Raw genomic sequence first — 15,812 nt, forward strand, 5'->3', positions numbered from 1 at the left:
AGCGTTCTTTCTCTCTAAAATTATATTATATTAAAGGGCAAGAGTTCTTTGTGGTGGAGCGTGGCCCCTATGCATACACAGGCCAACCAGAACATGCATAGTGACAACAACAGGATAATCATTACCGCCTTTCATGGGGGAATGATAGTCATTGCGCCCCATGTGTCTGGCACAGGGGGGTACACTCCCCCCACAAAGAACATTTCTTCTTATATTAATTACAAGAATGTTAAATTTCTATTAGCTTATCATATTATAAGTTATATTATAGGGAAAGAAAAAAAGCTACTTGCTTGTGTGCCTCCTATTTTTAGACACAGGAGCATGCGAAACTACCGCCCTACCCGGCTTTATGAAATAAAAAATGACATCTACGAGTGCTGCACAAGCAGACAACGATCTCTTGCCCTCATATTATATTACATTGCATCGTATCATACATGATACATCCAATGTGTAGTATACAGGTGGGTTTAAGCCTCTTAACTTTTTTTTTTTCTTTTTTTCCGATCATAAGCTTGTAAGTAGGGGTGCAAGTTTGGCCGTAGGAGCCCAGAACACCTTGGCCCGCTTGAGCCCAAATAGGACTTGGGTTGGATTTTTTAGGCCCGAGGCCAAGACCAGGCCAGACCAAGGTTGAGGCCTCGGGCTGAGCCCAACTTGGCCCAGCCCGACATTGTTTTAGGATTAGTTGTTCTACTTTTGAATAATTATGTGCTTAAACATTTATTGAGTATGTTGGACATGAAACAAATGGATTTGTGTATCTTTTTTCATTTCTTTTCTTTTCTTTTAATAGTGGGATGAATTGACTTGAGTTAAAAAAATAATTCTTGAAAGTATTAAGATCAGTTAGGGTGAGCCTAGGTTGGGTTGAGCACGGTAGGATTGCGCCTAGATTGAGATTTTTAGGCCCTGAATCAAGGCCAAAGCAGGCTTGGGTTAAGCTAAGGGGATCCAGGGTTGGCCATGGGTTGGGGTTTTAAAAAGAGCCTAGCCCGACCTGGCCTTGTTGCATCCCTAGCTACATGTAAGTTTGAAACAATCATTATTAATTAGATATACACTTAGATGGTCTTGGTAGGTCACTTTTCAAATTTCATATTTAAATTCAATCATATATTGGTATGCATCTTCATGTATGCCTAGGTACTCAACCACTATTGTGCAATCTCCCCTATCTTTTTAGAGTATTATTTTATCACTTGAAAAACTCTATTCCAATTTATACTTAACATGTTAGCAAGGGTACAACAGGTCTATCTGTTCACAAAATTTGAATCCATCTAACATGCCACGTGGCAAATTTTTGATCTACCAAATAAGTTTAACTGGCGAAGCCAAATAGATTTATTTTCCTCTAAATATAAACAAAATTATTGTTTCCACCCTCCTTGTAAAAAAAATTTTGACCTCACATTTGGGTTGTGAGGGATTTGCCTCACATATTGTGTGACCAGTTACATGATAATATGGTTTCAAAACAGTAAAAATTTGGACTTTTATCCGCTTTAGTACAGCAGTTGCTGCTACACCGCACGATGCATATAGTAGCACTGCCTGTACAGCAGCCGGATCAAAATTCCCCTTCCCCTTCCCCTTTCCCTTCCTGTAGCAGAAAGAATGAAGACGGTCCAAAAATACCACTCTGGTCGGGCAGACAAGAAACTTTTCCTATTATTATGTCTAGAAGATATATTCCCAGTACAAGGATAAAACTAAGGGAAACCATGAGACAAAAAACCTTGGCGTGTAAACGGTCAAAGTTGTATACTCAACCGGACACGTGCACGATTATTATAGGCTTATTAACTCCAAAAAAAAAAAAACACACACACACAAATTCATACACGTGAAAAGAGAGACTTTTAATAAATGTTTATGGTGCCCTAAACTTTATTCACTTAAATAAACCCAGGTAAAAGAGGAAACAAGAAATCTAAACAAGAAATCTAAAAAGTAAAAAAGCAAGACTTTGAACGTTGAACATGGTGTACAGCGTGCCCAACTCTACACGTTATGGGTGATTGAATAATGAATGGTGAAATTGAGAAAACCTTTTAAGCCAGGGATTTTGGGTCGGGTTGGAAGATCCGAATGGCCCTTTAATGAGCCCCGGATCACATGCATGTACACTACACATACGGTCTTTCATAAGATGTCACGAGTTTAAACCACCTTGGGCCTATCCCCATCCCCTAATTCCTACCCCTTTATTATACAAGTTCTTGATACAAAAAATAAAAAGTATTTTTTTATTATTGAATTTCATAAATATATTCCATGAATTTTAAATCACAAATGGAACATGTGTTGTCACCTAATCGTATGTGCAATGTACATGTGCAGCCTTCATTTTTATTTGGTATAAAACTATAAACTATAAAGTACCTCAAAAACGAATCAAAAGTGGTGAAAGTACAAAAGAACCACTAGATTCTTCTAGTAATGAGAAATGATATCCTTATAAGGGTAATCTTATAAGAGGAAGCAGCAGTAGAGGAGACCGATTCATTAATCACAGAAGGAAAGACGAAAGGGAAGCCGGAGGGGAGAGAGATCGAGTCAATTCAGATCCTCTATAGCATGCTGTTCGTAGCGGCTTGAGCAGCGCACAAATAAGGCACAATGCAATGACCACCTTACCCTTGCCCGAGTGCTTTGCTCGAGCAGGGGTTAGGCGGTCATTGCGTTGTGCCCTATTTGTGCGCCACTCAGGTTGCTACGGGCAGCGCACCGTAGACGATCACGATCCGAGATCGAGTTCTTCCTACAATATGCTATTACATGTGAATTTACAAAATTTACCCTTCTACTCAATTTACCAACACAGACTAAGAAGGTAGATAAAAAGATAGCGAAGGGGACTGCATCACTTTTCATAGTGATGTATAGAAGGACCCTTCTTATAATCTTATAAAACTTTGAATTCATTTTAAATGGGTTTTCTTTCATGTCACCTTACATAGTAAAATATAACATTTCACTATTTGCGACATGAGAGTATATGAGTTAGTCCATGTGATTTAGAACCAGACAAACATCTCATTGATATAATTTCAGGTCAACATGAGTAGAGGAAGTAGTCAAAATTACAAAGAGTTCATTTCATATTCATCTCTATTTTATGGCATTTTGATAATTTTAACAAAATTTTGAATAAGAGTTTGAGCAACTTTCCTTGTTTATTTAAGACTAAAATTTACCTTTTATTTATGTGACAAGCACAACCAAACCAAGCCCAAGCCTGTGTTTTATTCCATAGTCCATACAAAGAGGAGAGTGCCCCACACACGCATGTACACTCAGACCTAATAATGTGAAGGGTGCAACTTGTTGTCACCAAAGTGGTGAACTAAGAAATTGTAATCTTTTTATAATTGAATCTTATTTTATTCTCAAAAGTTATTTAATATAGGAGTAAAAAAGGATTTTCATAAGTAAAATTATTTAATGTAATATTTATGTGAAATGACATGATTTACCCAAGTTAGAAAAAAAGTGTTTTTTTAAAAAAAATATGTAATATTAAAAGAGAAAAAAAGTTTTAATTTCTTAGATCACTACTTTGGTTACAACTTACAATAATACTTTTTTCTTTTTTATGAAAGAAAATATATATAAATTAGGAAGAAGAGAACAGGTAAAAGGCATTGTGACTTGCCATGTCCTTACAGAGGTGGAAAGTAATATTCTTAAAGTTGTTTAAACCTTCAGCTAGGGTTAAAAAAAAAGGTAAGAGGTTCCATGGGATAGTATATGAGTTGGGGTAGCTAAAAACAGAAAAAAGCTCCCTGTTGCAGAGCCAAACATGTCTGTTCAAAAGGGCCATACTAGCCCTTGGTTCCTTTTTAAGTGATGTGTTTAGCCGGTTTAGACCAAAACCTATTTATCCAATGGCCTGGATTGCAATCACTGTTTCATATGACACAAACTAATAAGTGAACCATTTAGGAAGGCACCTCTTGAATATAATAAAATCCTTTTTCCTTTCTCTCTTCATCCGTTTTATCCACTAATGATAAAGTAGAACGTTTTGGATTAAACAAACATTAATAGGGAAAGAGAATGCTAATCAATCGGGTGGTTCGTGTGCCTAAACACAGGATCACGTGAAATTACTGTTCAGCCTTAGAAAACTAAAAATTCACATTCGGTCTAGTACTCTTGCACGCACTCTCATTGGACGACAATATAGCAATCTCTTGCCCTAATTATTAATAATTTAAAAAAAAAAAAAACAAGAAACAACTTAGACTTCCTAGGATAGGTCATCTAATTAGAAAGATTTTTTGCATTTTTATTAAGCGTCACATTTAATCAAGATTGTTAATGTTAAGAAATCCAAAAATAAAAACAGATATTATTATTATTATTATTATTTTAGAAAAACAGATATTATCTCACAATAATTCATACTTAGTATGATGTATCGATAGGGATGGAGAGAAAAAGAGGGAGAAATTGAGCCACAATTTAAGGATCCGTAGACTGAGTCGAACCCCAAAGCTATACCTAACATAACCAACCAAATCTCTCTCTCTCTCTCTCTCACACACACACACAGAGACACACTGCGTCTCTCTCATGGCTACTTCATAGTTCTGGTTCTGAAAGAACCATTCATGGGGGAGCCAAACCCTACAGCCAACGCCGAGGAAGCGACAGAAAAGTTGACAACGCCTCAGGCCCCTCCACCACCTCCCCGTCTGGTATCTCTAGTCCAACCATCCCAGAAAAAGAAACAGAAACTCAAGGTCTTTCGCGTCTTCCGTTCCGTCTTCCGTTCTTTTCCAATCTTAACTCCTGTCTGCAAATTCCCTACCCCCTCCGGCGGCTTACCAGACACCCACCGCACCTCTGGTACCCGTATCACCGGCACCTTGTTCGGATACCGTAAAGGTCGTGTAAGCCTTTCCATGCAAGAGGCCCCAAAGTGTCTACCCACGTTGGTGGTGGAGCTTGCCATGCAAACCAATGTTTTGCAGAAGGAGATGGCCTCAGGCATGGTAAGAATCGCACTTGAATGCGAGAAGAGATCAGAGAAGGACAAGATCAAGCTTCTTAATGAACCCTTATGGACCATGTATTGCAATGGCAAGAAGAGCGGTTATGGCGTCAAGAGAGATGCCAATGATGAGGATCTAAACATTATGGAGCTCCTTAAGGCTGTTTCAATGGGTGCTGGCGTTTTGCCTGGGAACTCTGAAGTTGAGGGCCCTGATGGAGAGATGGCTTACATGAGAGCCCATTTTGAACATGTTGTGGGCTCTAAGGATTCTGAGACCCTTTACATGTTGAGCCCAGAAGGGAATAATGGACCTGAGCTCAGCATATTCTTTGTGAGGATCTGATCAGATTGACATACAATTCCTTAATTTGTGAAGCTTTGATCTTACATCAACCATATTGTTTGTTGCGCATCGTAGCATGCATCGCCGTTGCGTGTTACCTGCCGGTGGATCATCACGCCGTGGAGGTTATATTCTGTCAAAGAGGTGGGTATAGATGTCCAAGCCAAAAACACCATACCGTACAAGATGAGAGTAGTGTCTCTAGCTAGATTATACAATCAGGTGTATCAAATGAGTGTTTAGAAACTTTTTTTTTTAATTCATTTCCTTCTTTATTTTCATGGTTTTGGGTTCCTTTAAATGAAAGCAAATTTTTTTTTTTTTTTTTTGGCTGTACTCAGTATTCACTAATGGAAAATGCTAGGGAATATAGGTATAGCAGACCAGCTTTATAGTTCTCCTGTAATTGTATGAGCCTGCAATCACTTCAATTCCCATGCATTGTAAAATGTGAATGAAATTGTAAATGTAGATACAGGAGGAAGCTTAGGGGGCTTCAGTTTTCATGGTTCAACTAATCAGAACTTTTGGTTCTAAGATTAGCTAGGAACCATGGAGAAAGACTACATGATTGTGTGGTAGCCTGGGATAGTTGAGGAGAGAGAATGTTAGTGTGGATTATTCCATGACTCATTATGTGAGAGGGCATGAAAAAAAAAAAACCCCACCCTAGCATTGTGGGAATCTTTTTCCCTAGACTTTATAAGTAGGAGATTGGGGCCCTCAAAGGGAAATTTTGTGGGCTTCTTCAAAGAAATTAGAGATGGTAATAGGTGGGTCCAGGTGTGACTTCGGTGTAGATTTGGGCCTGGTTCCAAAGTCAGAATAATAAGTCCATGCCCTGACCGTGCTTGCCTGGTCTCTTGAAATACCTTAAACCCTTCATTCTTGCATCCAACCTTGGTGAGAACTGAGAACGGGGAACCAAAGAAGTATCCTTGAGCTACAGAAGCGGTCTCTACTCTCTACAGATACAACTAAGTATGACCGGCCCACCCAGATTGCCGAGTCAACCCGCTAACCAAAGCAAATGAGTTGACCACCGTCACCCGGTAACTTTGTCGTCTCTGAAATTTTGACTTTTCAACTATTGGTAGAGGAAATTGCTTCCAGGGAACAAAATTGCAGTTACGTGTGCTTTTGGAATCAAAGTGGGGCCGGTTTTCTGATTCCATCACGTAACTAATCGTATCTGTGATTCCGAAGATCACATGACACCAACGGAGACCGTCGGTCCACGAAGTCTCTCTGTTTTGAACCTTCCGCTTGTAGACAACGTGGATACCTAAGAAACCGCGAATCCTTCCAAGATAACAGGAGAAACTCCGTCTCTTCTCTGTGATCATAAGCTTTTGCAGGTTCTCGCTCCCACTACCATGGCTTTGACAATGGCAGCCCGGCCGATCTACTGCGAATTGCAGTCGCAGAAATCGGAGGTTCTAACAGTGAAAGTCTCACCGATTCCAAAGCTGCAGCTGAAACCCACCTCCATCGATGATCCATCTTCACCTTCATCGCCCGATCACGCCAAGATCGTACTTCAACCCCGTCTCTGTACTCTCAGATCCTACTGCTCAGATCGCACCGGTTTAATCCGATTCCGCCTTGACTATGATAAAGTCTCTCCCTTCTTCGCTACTCTTTCCGAGTACATAGAAAACTCCAAGAAGACTCAGGACTTCGAGATCATCTCCGGCCGACTCGCTATGGTAAATCTTTAATTAACTTCTCTTCTTCTAAAAATTTTCAGAATTTTGATCGAATACTACTTATGGATGATCGTTTATTTGGGGGTTAGATGGTGTTTGCTGCGACGGTGACGAAGGAGATAGTGACGGGGAATTCTCTGTTCCAGAAGATGGATTTACAGGGAATCGCAGAGGCAGCAGGGGTGTGTTTGGGTGCGGTGGTTTCTGCGGCTGTATTCGCTTGGTTCTCTAGTGCTCGGAAGAGAGTGGGTCGGATCTTCAATGTTGGCTGCAACAAATTCATCGATTCCTTGATTGATAATCTGGTTGATGGGTTGTTCTCTGAAACAGAGCTCAGCGACTGGTCCGATGAGATCTGAGGATTACATTGATAGTAATATACAGTACTCATCCAATCCTTTAATCTCTATATTCCATAGCTGTAGACTACTGATTATACTCGCTTATGCATCCCTGTGTTGTATCGCATGTGTGGATCTGTGTTTGTACATATTAAGAACTTGAGAATTTTGTCAGAACTGTTTGAATCTTGAAGAGAATATAGTTGCAGTGTTATACTGTCAAGCTTAAGAAATTAAAAGCAGCAGTAATATCTCAATATTAGAAATAGATCACAGTTGCAGTGATCCGATTGTAGCTCGATTCACAATTAATATCTGATTTGTAGGTCGTATAGTGGGTGTGGATCGAAGTACCTAGATTTGTATTTAGTTATAAATGTGTCAGAGTTAGGGAGTTTAATTTGGCCCTTAAGCTCATAAAGGTTAATTAATTATATTTTATATTCGGGTGCATGTGACCAAATTGGTGAACATGTGAAGTGATATTGTAACGCCTTTGATTGGATTGATTTGTCATTGTATGATTATTTAAGGATGCATAATTTTTTGAGTAGCCATGTGAAATGACTTGATGTACTTTCATTGTAGAAAAAAATGTATTATATTCAAAAGGGCAAGAAAGTAAAGTTATGATTTTTTCCCACTAACCCTGGTTATAAATTACAACAAGATTTTGGAACGACGAGAGAGATAGACTTAGGGAAGCACTAGCATAAGCAATGCATGACAACGTTCTTTCTCCCTTACTTCTTGGGAAAGAGAAGATTGTAATGTTATGTAGACTTGCATCAGCTAGTACATGGGCCAATGAGAGCACATGTTAGGGCATTCAATAGGAGGTTCATTTCACAATTTTTTATGATAAGATGTAGGGGCCACACAGTTGGCAACTTTCTTTTTCCTTTAATTCTATTATAGTTGAAATAACAAATGAATTTAGTGTTTTATAAAGTATTTTGTAGATAAGCAACCAAGCTGTTGCGTGTGGAAATCTCCGATGCTTGGTTCGCTCATGGATGAGCCTGCAAAGGCCAAGTGATGAGCACAAGAGAGCCGGTGTGGCTCCGGCCTAGGACTCTCCGATGCTAAAGTTAGATCGCCAGTGCAACAGCGTAACTGCTAGTAAAAGTGAGATGATGAATGGTGCTCCATACCTGGGTATTTATAGAGTGAGGATGAGATGAGGCGGTTGGGAGAGTCCTAGTATGGTAGGAGTCCTTCTTTTGGAAGGCTCTCTCTCGTAGAGCGGAGTGGAGAGCTATTTTCGGGGTCGGACTCTTATGAAGGTAAGAGTCCATATAAATTGTGATTTCGTATTGCGCTGGGATCGTGGCTCGATCCTTATCCCGTGATTCTCGGGATGTGCTGATGTGGCCCCGCGATCCCCGGTGGGGCGCTATGGTAGCCTATGTGGAGGAGGGCTCGGCTTAGGAGGTCGGCCTTGTAGGTCGGTCTTGGCAGTCACCTCGGCCTGGGAGGTCGGTTTGAGAGGTCGGCCTGAGAGGTCGGCCTGTTAGGTCGGTCTCGACAGTCAGCTCGACCTAGGATGTCCTGTGTATGCTCGGTCAGGAGTTTATGGCTGACTTGTGTGAGCTCGGCCTCAGCCCCGACTGACTTGTGTGAGCTCAGCCTCGGCTTCAATGTTCGGCCTCAGCTTCAGTGCTCGGCCTCGGCCTCGGTCTCAGTGCTCGGCCTCGACCTCGGCTTCAGTACTCGGCCTCAGCTTTAGTGCTCGGTCTCGGCCTCGGCTTCAATGCTCGGCCTCGGCTTCAGTGCTCGGCCTCATCTTCGGCTTCAGTGCTCGGCCTCGGCTTCGGTCTCAGTGCTCGGCCTCGGCCCTTGCTGACTTGTGCGAGCTCGGCCTCGGCCTCGGCTTCAGTGTTCGATCTCGACCTCGGCTTCAGTGCTCGGCCTCGGCCTAGGCTTCAGTGCTCGGCCTCGGCTTCGGTCTCAGTACGTTTACGTGGTAGCTTTTGGTTGGTTGGGGGATTTTATGATACATCACAGGCCCCCCCCCACTCATCAAGGCTCGGCTCGTCCTTGATGAGTGTCATCTTTCGGTCCGCTTAACGGTTCTGTTCCGAGGCTAAGTCTGAGCTCTTTTCCTTTGGCGATTTGACGTTGTACTGTCTATCAGTTGGGGTGTCTGTGCCACAGTACTCGGCGTAATGATGATGCTCGGGATTTTGAACCGTCTTTTGATTTGGATCGTTGAATCACGCTGAACTCTTCCTCTTCTTTTTTTTTTTTTTTTTTTTGGTATGTACAGGGCCGAGCTGCCTCTCTATGTACTGTGCCGAGCAGTCGGCTCTTTAATCAATGAGAATTTCGTTTCTCAAAATTTGTCTAACTGTTTTAGCTCGGCAATTTTAGCCTTCTTTTCCTTGTGTATGTTGTTCCTTTTGATGTTGTGGCCGACCAGCCTCCATAGCTGAGCGTAATGCCTTAGCTTAGTTTTAGACTTTGTTCAGCTCGGCCATGGGGAGAGTTTGCTCTTGTTGGTTCAGACATCGGCCAGTCTTTGTGGGCTGGTCTTATGACTTGATTGCCGATCTATGAGGGTCAGTCTTTGAGGTCGACCAGGTCTATGAGGACCGGTCTTACGACTTGGTTGTCGACCTATGAGGATCGGTCTTAGAGGTCGGCCAGGTCTATGAGGACCGGTCTTTCGACTTGGTTGCCGACCAGGTCTATGAGGACCGGTCTTACGACTTGGTTGCCAGCCTATGAGGGTCGATATTTGAGGTCGGCCAGGTCTATGAGGACCGGTCTTACGACTTGGTTGTCGACGACTTGGTTACCTTTCACCCTATGAGGGTCGGTCTTTGAGGTCGGCCAGGTCTATGAGGATCGGTCTTACGACTTGGTTGTCGTCCATCCTTTGTGTGTCGATCTTTAAGGTCGGCCAGGTCTATGAGGACCGGTCTTACGACTTGGTCTGCCCGACGTGTTGCAAGTGCGCTAAGGAAGTGGAGAAAAGACTTTATTTCATTGAATCAAGAATGTCGAGGCCGAAGCCGAATACATAAATGCTTGTCATGAGATGTGCCGAGCAGAATACTTAACAAAATTACTGAAAAAATTTCTTCAATTTTTTTGAGTTCCAAGGCCCCGGTGCCGTCTTTGTTGGGTCTTCGTCACTAAGGGAGAACGGGATGAGGTCTTCCACGGGCCTTCCGCGCCTTTTGGTGAGCTCATCCCGCTAGTCTTCAGGGAGGTGCTCAACGCACATAGCCATTCCTCGGACATTTCCTTTGTTTTCCTTACAAAGGTGGCGTAGCACTCTTGAGCTCTCTTTTTATCACCTCGGATTTCTTCGATGCCGTTCTCTGTGGGGAATTTCATCTTCAAGTGTATTGGCGAGATGATAGCTTGGAGGGTGGTGATCGATGGGCGACCAAGTATGGAGTTGAAGGCCACCACCGACCGTACCACCATGAACTTGACTTGGATCGTCGCTTGGTATGGAGCTTGCCCGAACGTGACTAGGAGGTCTATCGACCCCTTGATCGTGGCGGCGGCCCTCGAGAATCCATGGAGTGAGGTGGCTTCTGGTTTGAGCGCCTCATCCCCGAAGCCGAACTGTCGATACACGTCCAGCGACATAAGATCGACGGATGCTTTTGTATCGATCAATACTCGTTGAATGGGTCTCCTCGCTATTTCTACCTGTACCACCAAAGCATCATCGTGAGGTAAACTTATACCTTCGAGGTCGGCCTCAGAGAAGGAGATCGTCGCCTTCGGCCTTTTGCTCGGCATCTACGCCACTCTGACGAATCGTGCATTCGCCTTGGCTTTTCAGGTGGATTCATGTCCGGGCCCTCCGAGGATGGTGTATATGGGAGCTCCTTTCTCATTGCTCGGCCCGGATCCGTCATCCTTCTTTTCGGCTCAGACCTTGTCCGTTTCGCGCTCGGTCCTTCGGCTCGGGCTTCCTTTGATCGTGGTCTTCGGGTCGTCGACTTCCATGTTCTTCTCGGCTCCCCTTGATGTATCGCTTCAAGTGCCCAGCTCTGATAAGCTTTTCAATTTCTCATTTCAGCTGGTAGCACTCCTCAGTGTCGTGGCCTTCGTCCTTGTGGAATAGGCAGTACTTGTTGGGGTTTTAGGATGACCCGGCTTGCATCGATCGAGGTCGGCGTATGTACCCGTCGTCTTGAATTTGCATCAAATTTTCCTTCCGCGACCTGTTAAGGGAGTGTACTCGGGACTCTGAGCTCGGTCTGAGCTCTCGGCTGTGCGATCAGTCTTGGTCCGCTTTTCATTCCTTCGATCATCGGTCGCTAACCTTTTATTCTCTCCCTCGTTTTCATTCGCCTTGCGTGCTTGGAGAACGTCTTCCATGTTCGCAAACTCGTTACACCTATTGAGGAGCTCGGCCATACTTTTGGTCGGCTTTCGAGCCAAGTCCTTGATCAGGTCTTCATGTGTAAGTCCATTGCTCATTGCGGTGTGAGCTGTGGCCTCATCCAGGTCTCTAACATCCAAGGATTCTTTATTAAACCGGGAGACGTACGATCGGATCGACTCGTTCAACCACTGTTTCACGCTGAGGAGATTCACCGTCGTCTTCTTATGCTTCATGCTACTTTGGAAACGCATGACGAAGGCTCGGTAAAGTTGGGCAAAGCTTGTAATAGAGTTCGGCGGTAGCCATGAGAACCAAGAAGTTGCCGCACCCTTTAGGGACGAGGGGAAAGCTCGGCAAGAAACAATCTCAGTCCCGCCATACATGGTCATCATTGCGTTGAAGTAGTTGATGTGGTCGGTCGGGTCGGTAGTCCCATCATACCGGTCAAAGGGAGGTGGTTTGAACCCTACTGGAAGCGATGCTGTCATGATCTCAGGCGGATAGGGGTGACGCCCGACCAGTGAGTAGGCATCCAAAGTTGCTTGTTTCTTAAGCCCTTCAACTTGCTCGGTCAGCTCCCTTAGCTTTTTCTCCATTTCAGACTCTGGAGCTCGGCCATTTTGTTCCTCAGCTCGGATGGGGTCTTGCGCTTTTTCCTGCTGAAGTAGGCCGTTATGGTCGGCCAGCTCATCTTGATGAGGTCGGCCAACCTGATCCTCTAGCTCGTGTTGACGAGGCCGACCATTATGGTAAGCTCGGCCAACATCACTTCTCCTAGTGCGCCCGTCATCTCTATGGTCAGACTCATGTGGGCTCCTTTGTCCATCTCTCCGGCGAAGTGGGCTTCGTCGCCGAGGGCTATGGCGAGAATCCTCTTCTTCCCTTGTAGCGCATCGCACTCGGGGCTCTTCACGTCGGTCTTGGTGTCTCCTCTGTCCTTCACTGTCACCAAGTCGTCCAGAAAAGATCAATCTCCGCGTAGCTGACCCTGCTGGCTCGTTGGCCTCTGCGGCCCTCAGGCTTCGACGATGTCCTCGCTCATCTCGCCGATTACTCCCACTTAGTCGTGGAGGTGGAGTTGTTCGGCCTCGGGGATGGGATGACGCGGCTCGGCTAAGCTCGGCCCTCTGTCGATCACAGTGCTGTTGTGGATCTTCTATTTCACGTGCGGATGCCCGCAGGGGCACGACCGGTGGCTGACCCATTAGCCCGCCCTGAGCCATCTGGGTCATGAAGGTGCGCAACATCTCGTTAGTTTGAAGCATCTGCAATTGCAAATCCATGACTTGTCGATTATTCGTCGGCCCTTCAGGATCCAAACTCTCTGGCAAAAGTGGTGGCCGCGGCAAGTTCAACCCATTCGGCTCGGCCTGAGTTTGGTCTACCGCCACCACGTCCAGTACACTTTCCCCATTGCCCCCATTCACTGGTGGAGTGGGATTGACAGCGGTACCCGCATTGCACGAAGCACCTCCCCCTCGTGGGGGTCTTCCTGCCGCCCCTTGCCGCGACGTCTCCGGGGGTGGCGATTGTCTCGCCTGCCTATTAGGTTGCAAGTCATCTCCTCGAGAGGTTGAGCCATGTTGACCTGATCTCGTGTGCACCATTGTTGCTGCTCTTGAGGTTGGTAGAAATGACAACGACTTACTGATGTCGTTCCCACAGACGGCGCCAAATCTGTTGCGTGTGGAAATCTTCGATGCTTAGTTCACCCACGGATGAGCCTGCAAAGACCAAGTGATGAGCACAAGAGTGCCGGTGTGGCTCCGGCCTAGGACTCTCCGATGCTAAAGTTAGATCACCAGTGCAACAGCGTAACTGCTAGTAAAAGTGAGATGATGAATGGTGCTCCATACCTGGGTATTTATAGAGTGAGGATGAGATGAGGCGGTTGGGAGAGTCCTAGTATGGTAGGAGTCCTTCTTTTGGAAGGCTCTCTCGCGTAGAGCGGAGTGGAGAGCTATTTTTGGTCGGACTCTTATTAAGGTAAGAGTCCATGTAAATTGTGATTTCAGATTACTGGGATCGTGGCTCGATCCTTATCCCGTGATTCTCGGGATGTGTTGACGTGGCCCGCGATCCCCGGTGGGGCTCTATGGTAGCCTCTGTGGAGGAGGGCTCGGTCTAGGAGGTCAGCCTGGTAGGTCGGTCTTGGCAGTCACCTCGGCCTGGGAGGTCGGTTTGAGAGGTCGGCCTGAGAGGTCGGTCTCGGCAGTCAGCTCGGCCTAGGATTTCCTGTGTATGCTCGGTCAGGAGTTTATGGCTGACTTGTGTGAGCTCGGCCTCAGCCCCGGCTGACTTGTGTGAGCTCGGCCTCGGCTTCAATGTTCGGCCTCGGCTTCAGTGCTCGGCCTCGGCTTTAGTGCTCGGTCTCGGCCTCGGCTTCAGTGCTCGGCCTCATCTTCGGCTTCAGTGCTCGGCCTCGGCCCCGGCTGACTTGTGCGAGCTCGACCTCGGCCTCGGCTTCAGTGTTCGATCTCGGCCTCAGCTTCAGTGCTCGGCCTCGGCCTAGGCTTCAGTGCTTGGCCTCATCTTCAGCTTCAGTGCTCGGCCTCGGCTTCGGTCTCAGTACGTTTACGTGGTTGCTTTTGGTTGGTTGGGGGATTTTATGATACATCACAAGCAATATCTCATTGTAGAATGTAGACTACAAATTATTTAATTTCTCAATACCTATTTCTTAAAAAAGCAGAAAAGAGAAGTATAAATATATCCAAAAAGACCAAAAAAAGAAAAAAATTCTGAAGAGATTAACAACACCAAAGCTTCGTCTAATGAGATTTAATAGCACCATTCATAATAGAAAAGAGTACCAATATTTTATATTGTTGTTAAAAAGTGAAATAAATTATTACCGACTCTGATTCACACAAATTAAATCCCCTTTACTTAATTTATTATGAAATTGAAATTAACTTCTCCCGGGGATTGGAGAAAGAGAAATTTATTCATCTGGATCAAGAATTGTTGTGTATAAGTAACAATTTCGGGCTAGGGCTTGAGAGTTGAGATTTGAGAGTATACATCTAGATGCTTCTCTGGTTTCTAGTAAGACATTACCCAAGAAAAAAACAAATAAGTTTTTAGCAAGACAAATCACTTTTTGATAGCTAGAGGTCCCCGCCTTCTTTGTTTGAAACTCGGATATTATTCCTTCACTCACTTGCCAAAAACATTTAGGGAAGCAATTTTTTGTACGGGTGTGTGGCCTACGTCAACACTTCTATGAGTCTATCTCTCTCCTCTTTAAAATAAGGTGACAAAGATGTCTTTTCACATGGGAAGGAGAGAGATAGACTCATGGGAGTGCTGGTGTAAGCCACACTCTTGGACAGAGATCTATTTTCCAAACATTTAATATTATTTCATGACAATAAAGCATTTTGTTTCACACTAATAGCCAACCTTTTTTGACCTTCATGCTCACAATATTTTGTTTGGGAGAAGGATAGACACACCGCCCTCATGTCATATTCTAGCGAGTGGCACCAATGGGGGAAGGGGATGAAGTATAATTTAAGAGGGGCATGAGAGTCATTTCAGAATGGTGGGGGAGGGACAAAAGAGAGAGAGCGAGAGAGCGAGAGAGAGAGAGAGAGAGACACAACACCCAGCAGCTTGCAGCGCTCAATCGGTGTGACCAACCTTGTCCCATTTTGTTTCCCTATTTCACCATTTGAAAAAGCGTTCTTTTGCTTTCACCACCCATAGGAGAAAGAACTTTAATTTTATATTTCATACTTAAATAAAAACTAATTACAGTGTTTCAATCGTCCGCCTTTGTTTTATGGCAAAACAAACTACACTATTTCAACCACCCACCTTTCCCATCTTTTTGTTGGGTTGGTGATTTCAAAGGCATTTTTATTTGTGTTCGCATTTTTTTTTTTAAAAAGAAAAATCTTTTGTTTTGAAAAATGAATGTTGATTCAAAATATTCTAATTACCATGTGTCTCTATTTCTACTCTAGTTAAAATTTTGTAAACAAGTACACCCTAAGGTCCTGAGTCGTGACATGTTAATTGTTAAATTTGAATTAATATAGGCGGAATA

General features: G+C 44.3%; 2 protein-coding genes across 2 annotated transcripts; both read left to right on the forward strand.

The window, feature by feature from the left end:
• Positions 1–4,588: 4,588 nt before the first annotated feature.
• LOC122669653 (protein MIZU-KUSSEI 1-like) lies at positions 4,589–5,567 on the forward strand. Its single transcript, XM_043866470.1, has one exon. It carries the CDS (start codon positions 4,626–4,628, stop codon positions 5,352–5,354), a length of 729 nt encoding a protein of 242 aa, XP_043722405.1. The 5' UTR covers positions 4,589–4,625; the 3' UTR covers positions 5,355–5,567.
• Positions 5,568–6,666: 1,099 nt separating this feature from the next.
• On the forward strand, positions 6,667–7,627 carry LOC122670079 (stress enhanced protein 2, chloroplastic). Its single transcript, XM_043867040.1, has 2 exons — positions 6,667–7,063; positions 7,153–7,627. The coding sequence occupies exons 1-2, from the start codon at positions 6,731–6,733 to the stop codon at positions 7,420–7,422; spliced, it is 603 nt and encodes a 200-aa protein (XP_043722975.1). The 5' UTR covers positions 6,667–6,730; the 3' UTR covers positions 7,423–7,627.
• The last annotated feature ends 8,185 nt before the right edge of the window (positions 7,628–15,812 follow it).

This window comes from Telopea speciosissima, chromosome 7 (assembly GCF_018873765.1).
Source record: "Telopea speciosissima isolate NSW1024214 ecotype Mountain lineage chromosome 7, Tspe_v1, whole genome shotgun sequence".
Classification (NCBI taxonomy): Eukaryota; Viridiplantae; Streptophyta; class Magnoliopsida; order Proteales; family Proteaceae; genus Telopea; species Telopea speciosissima.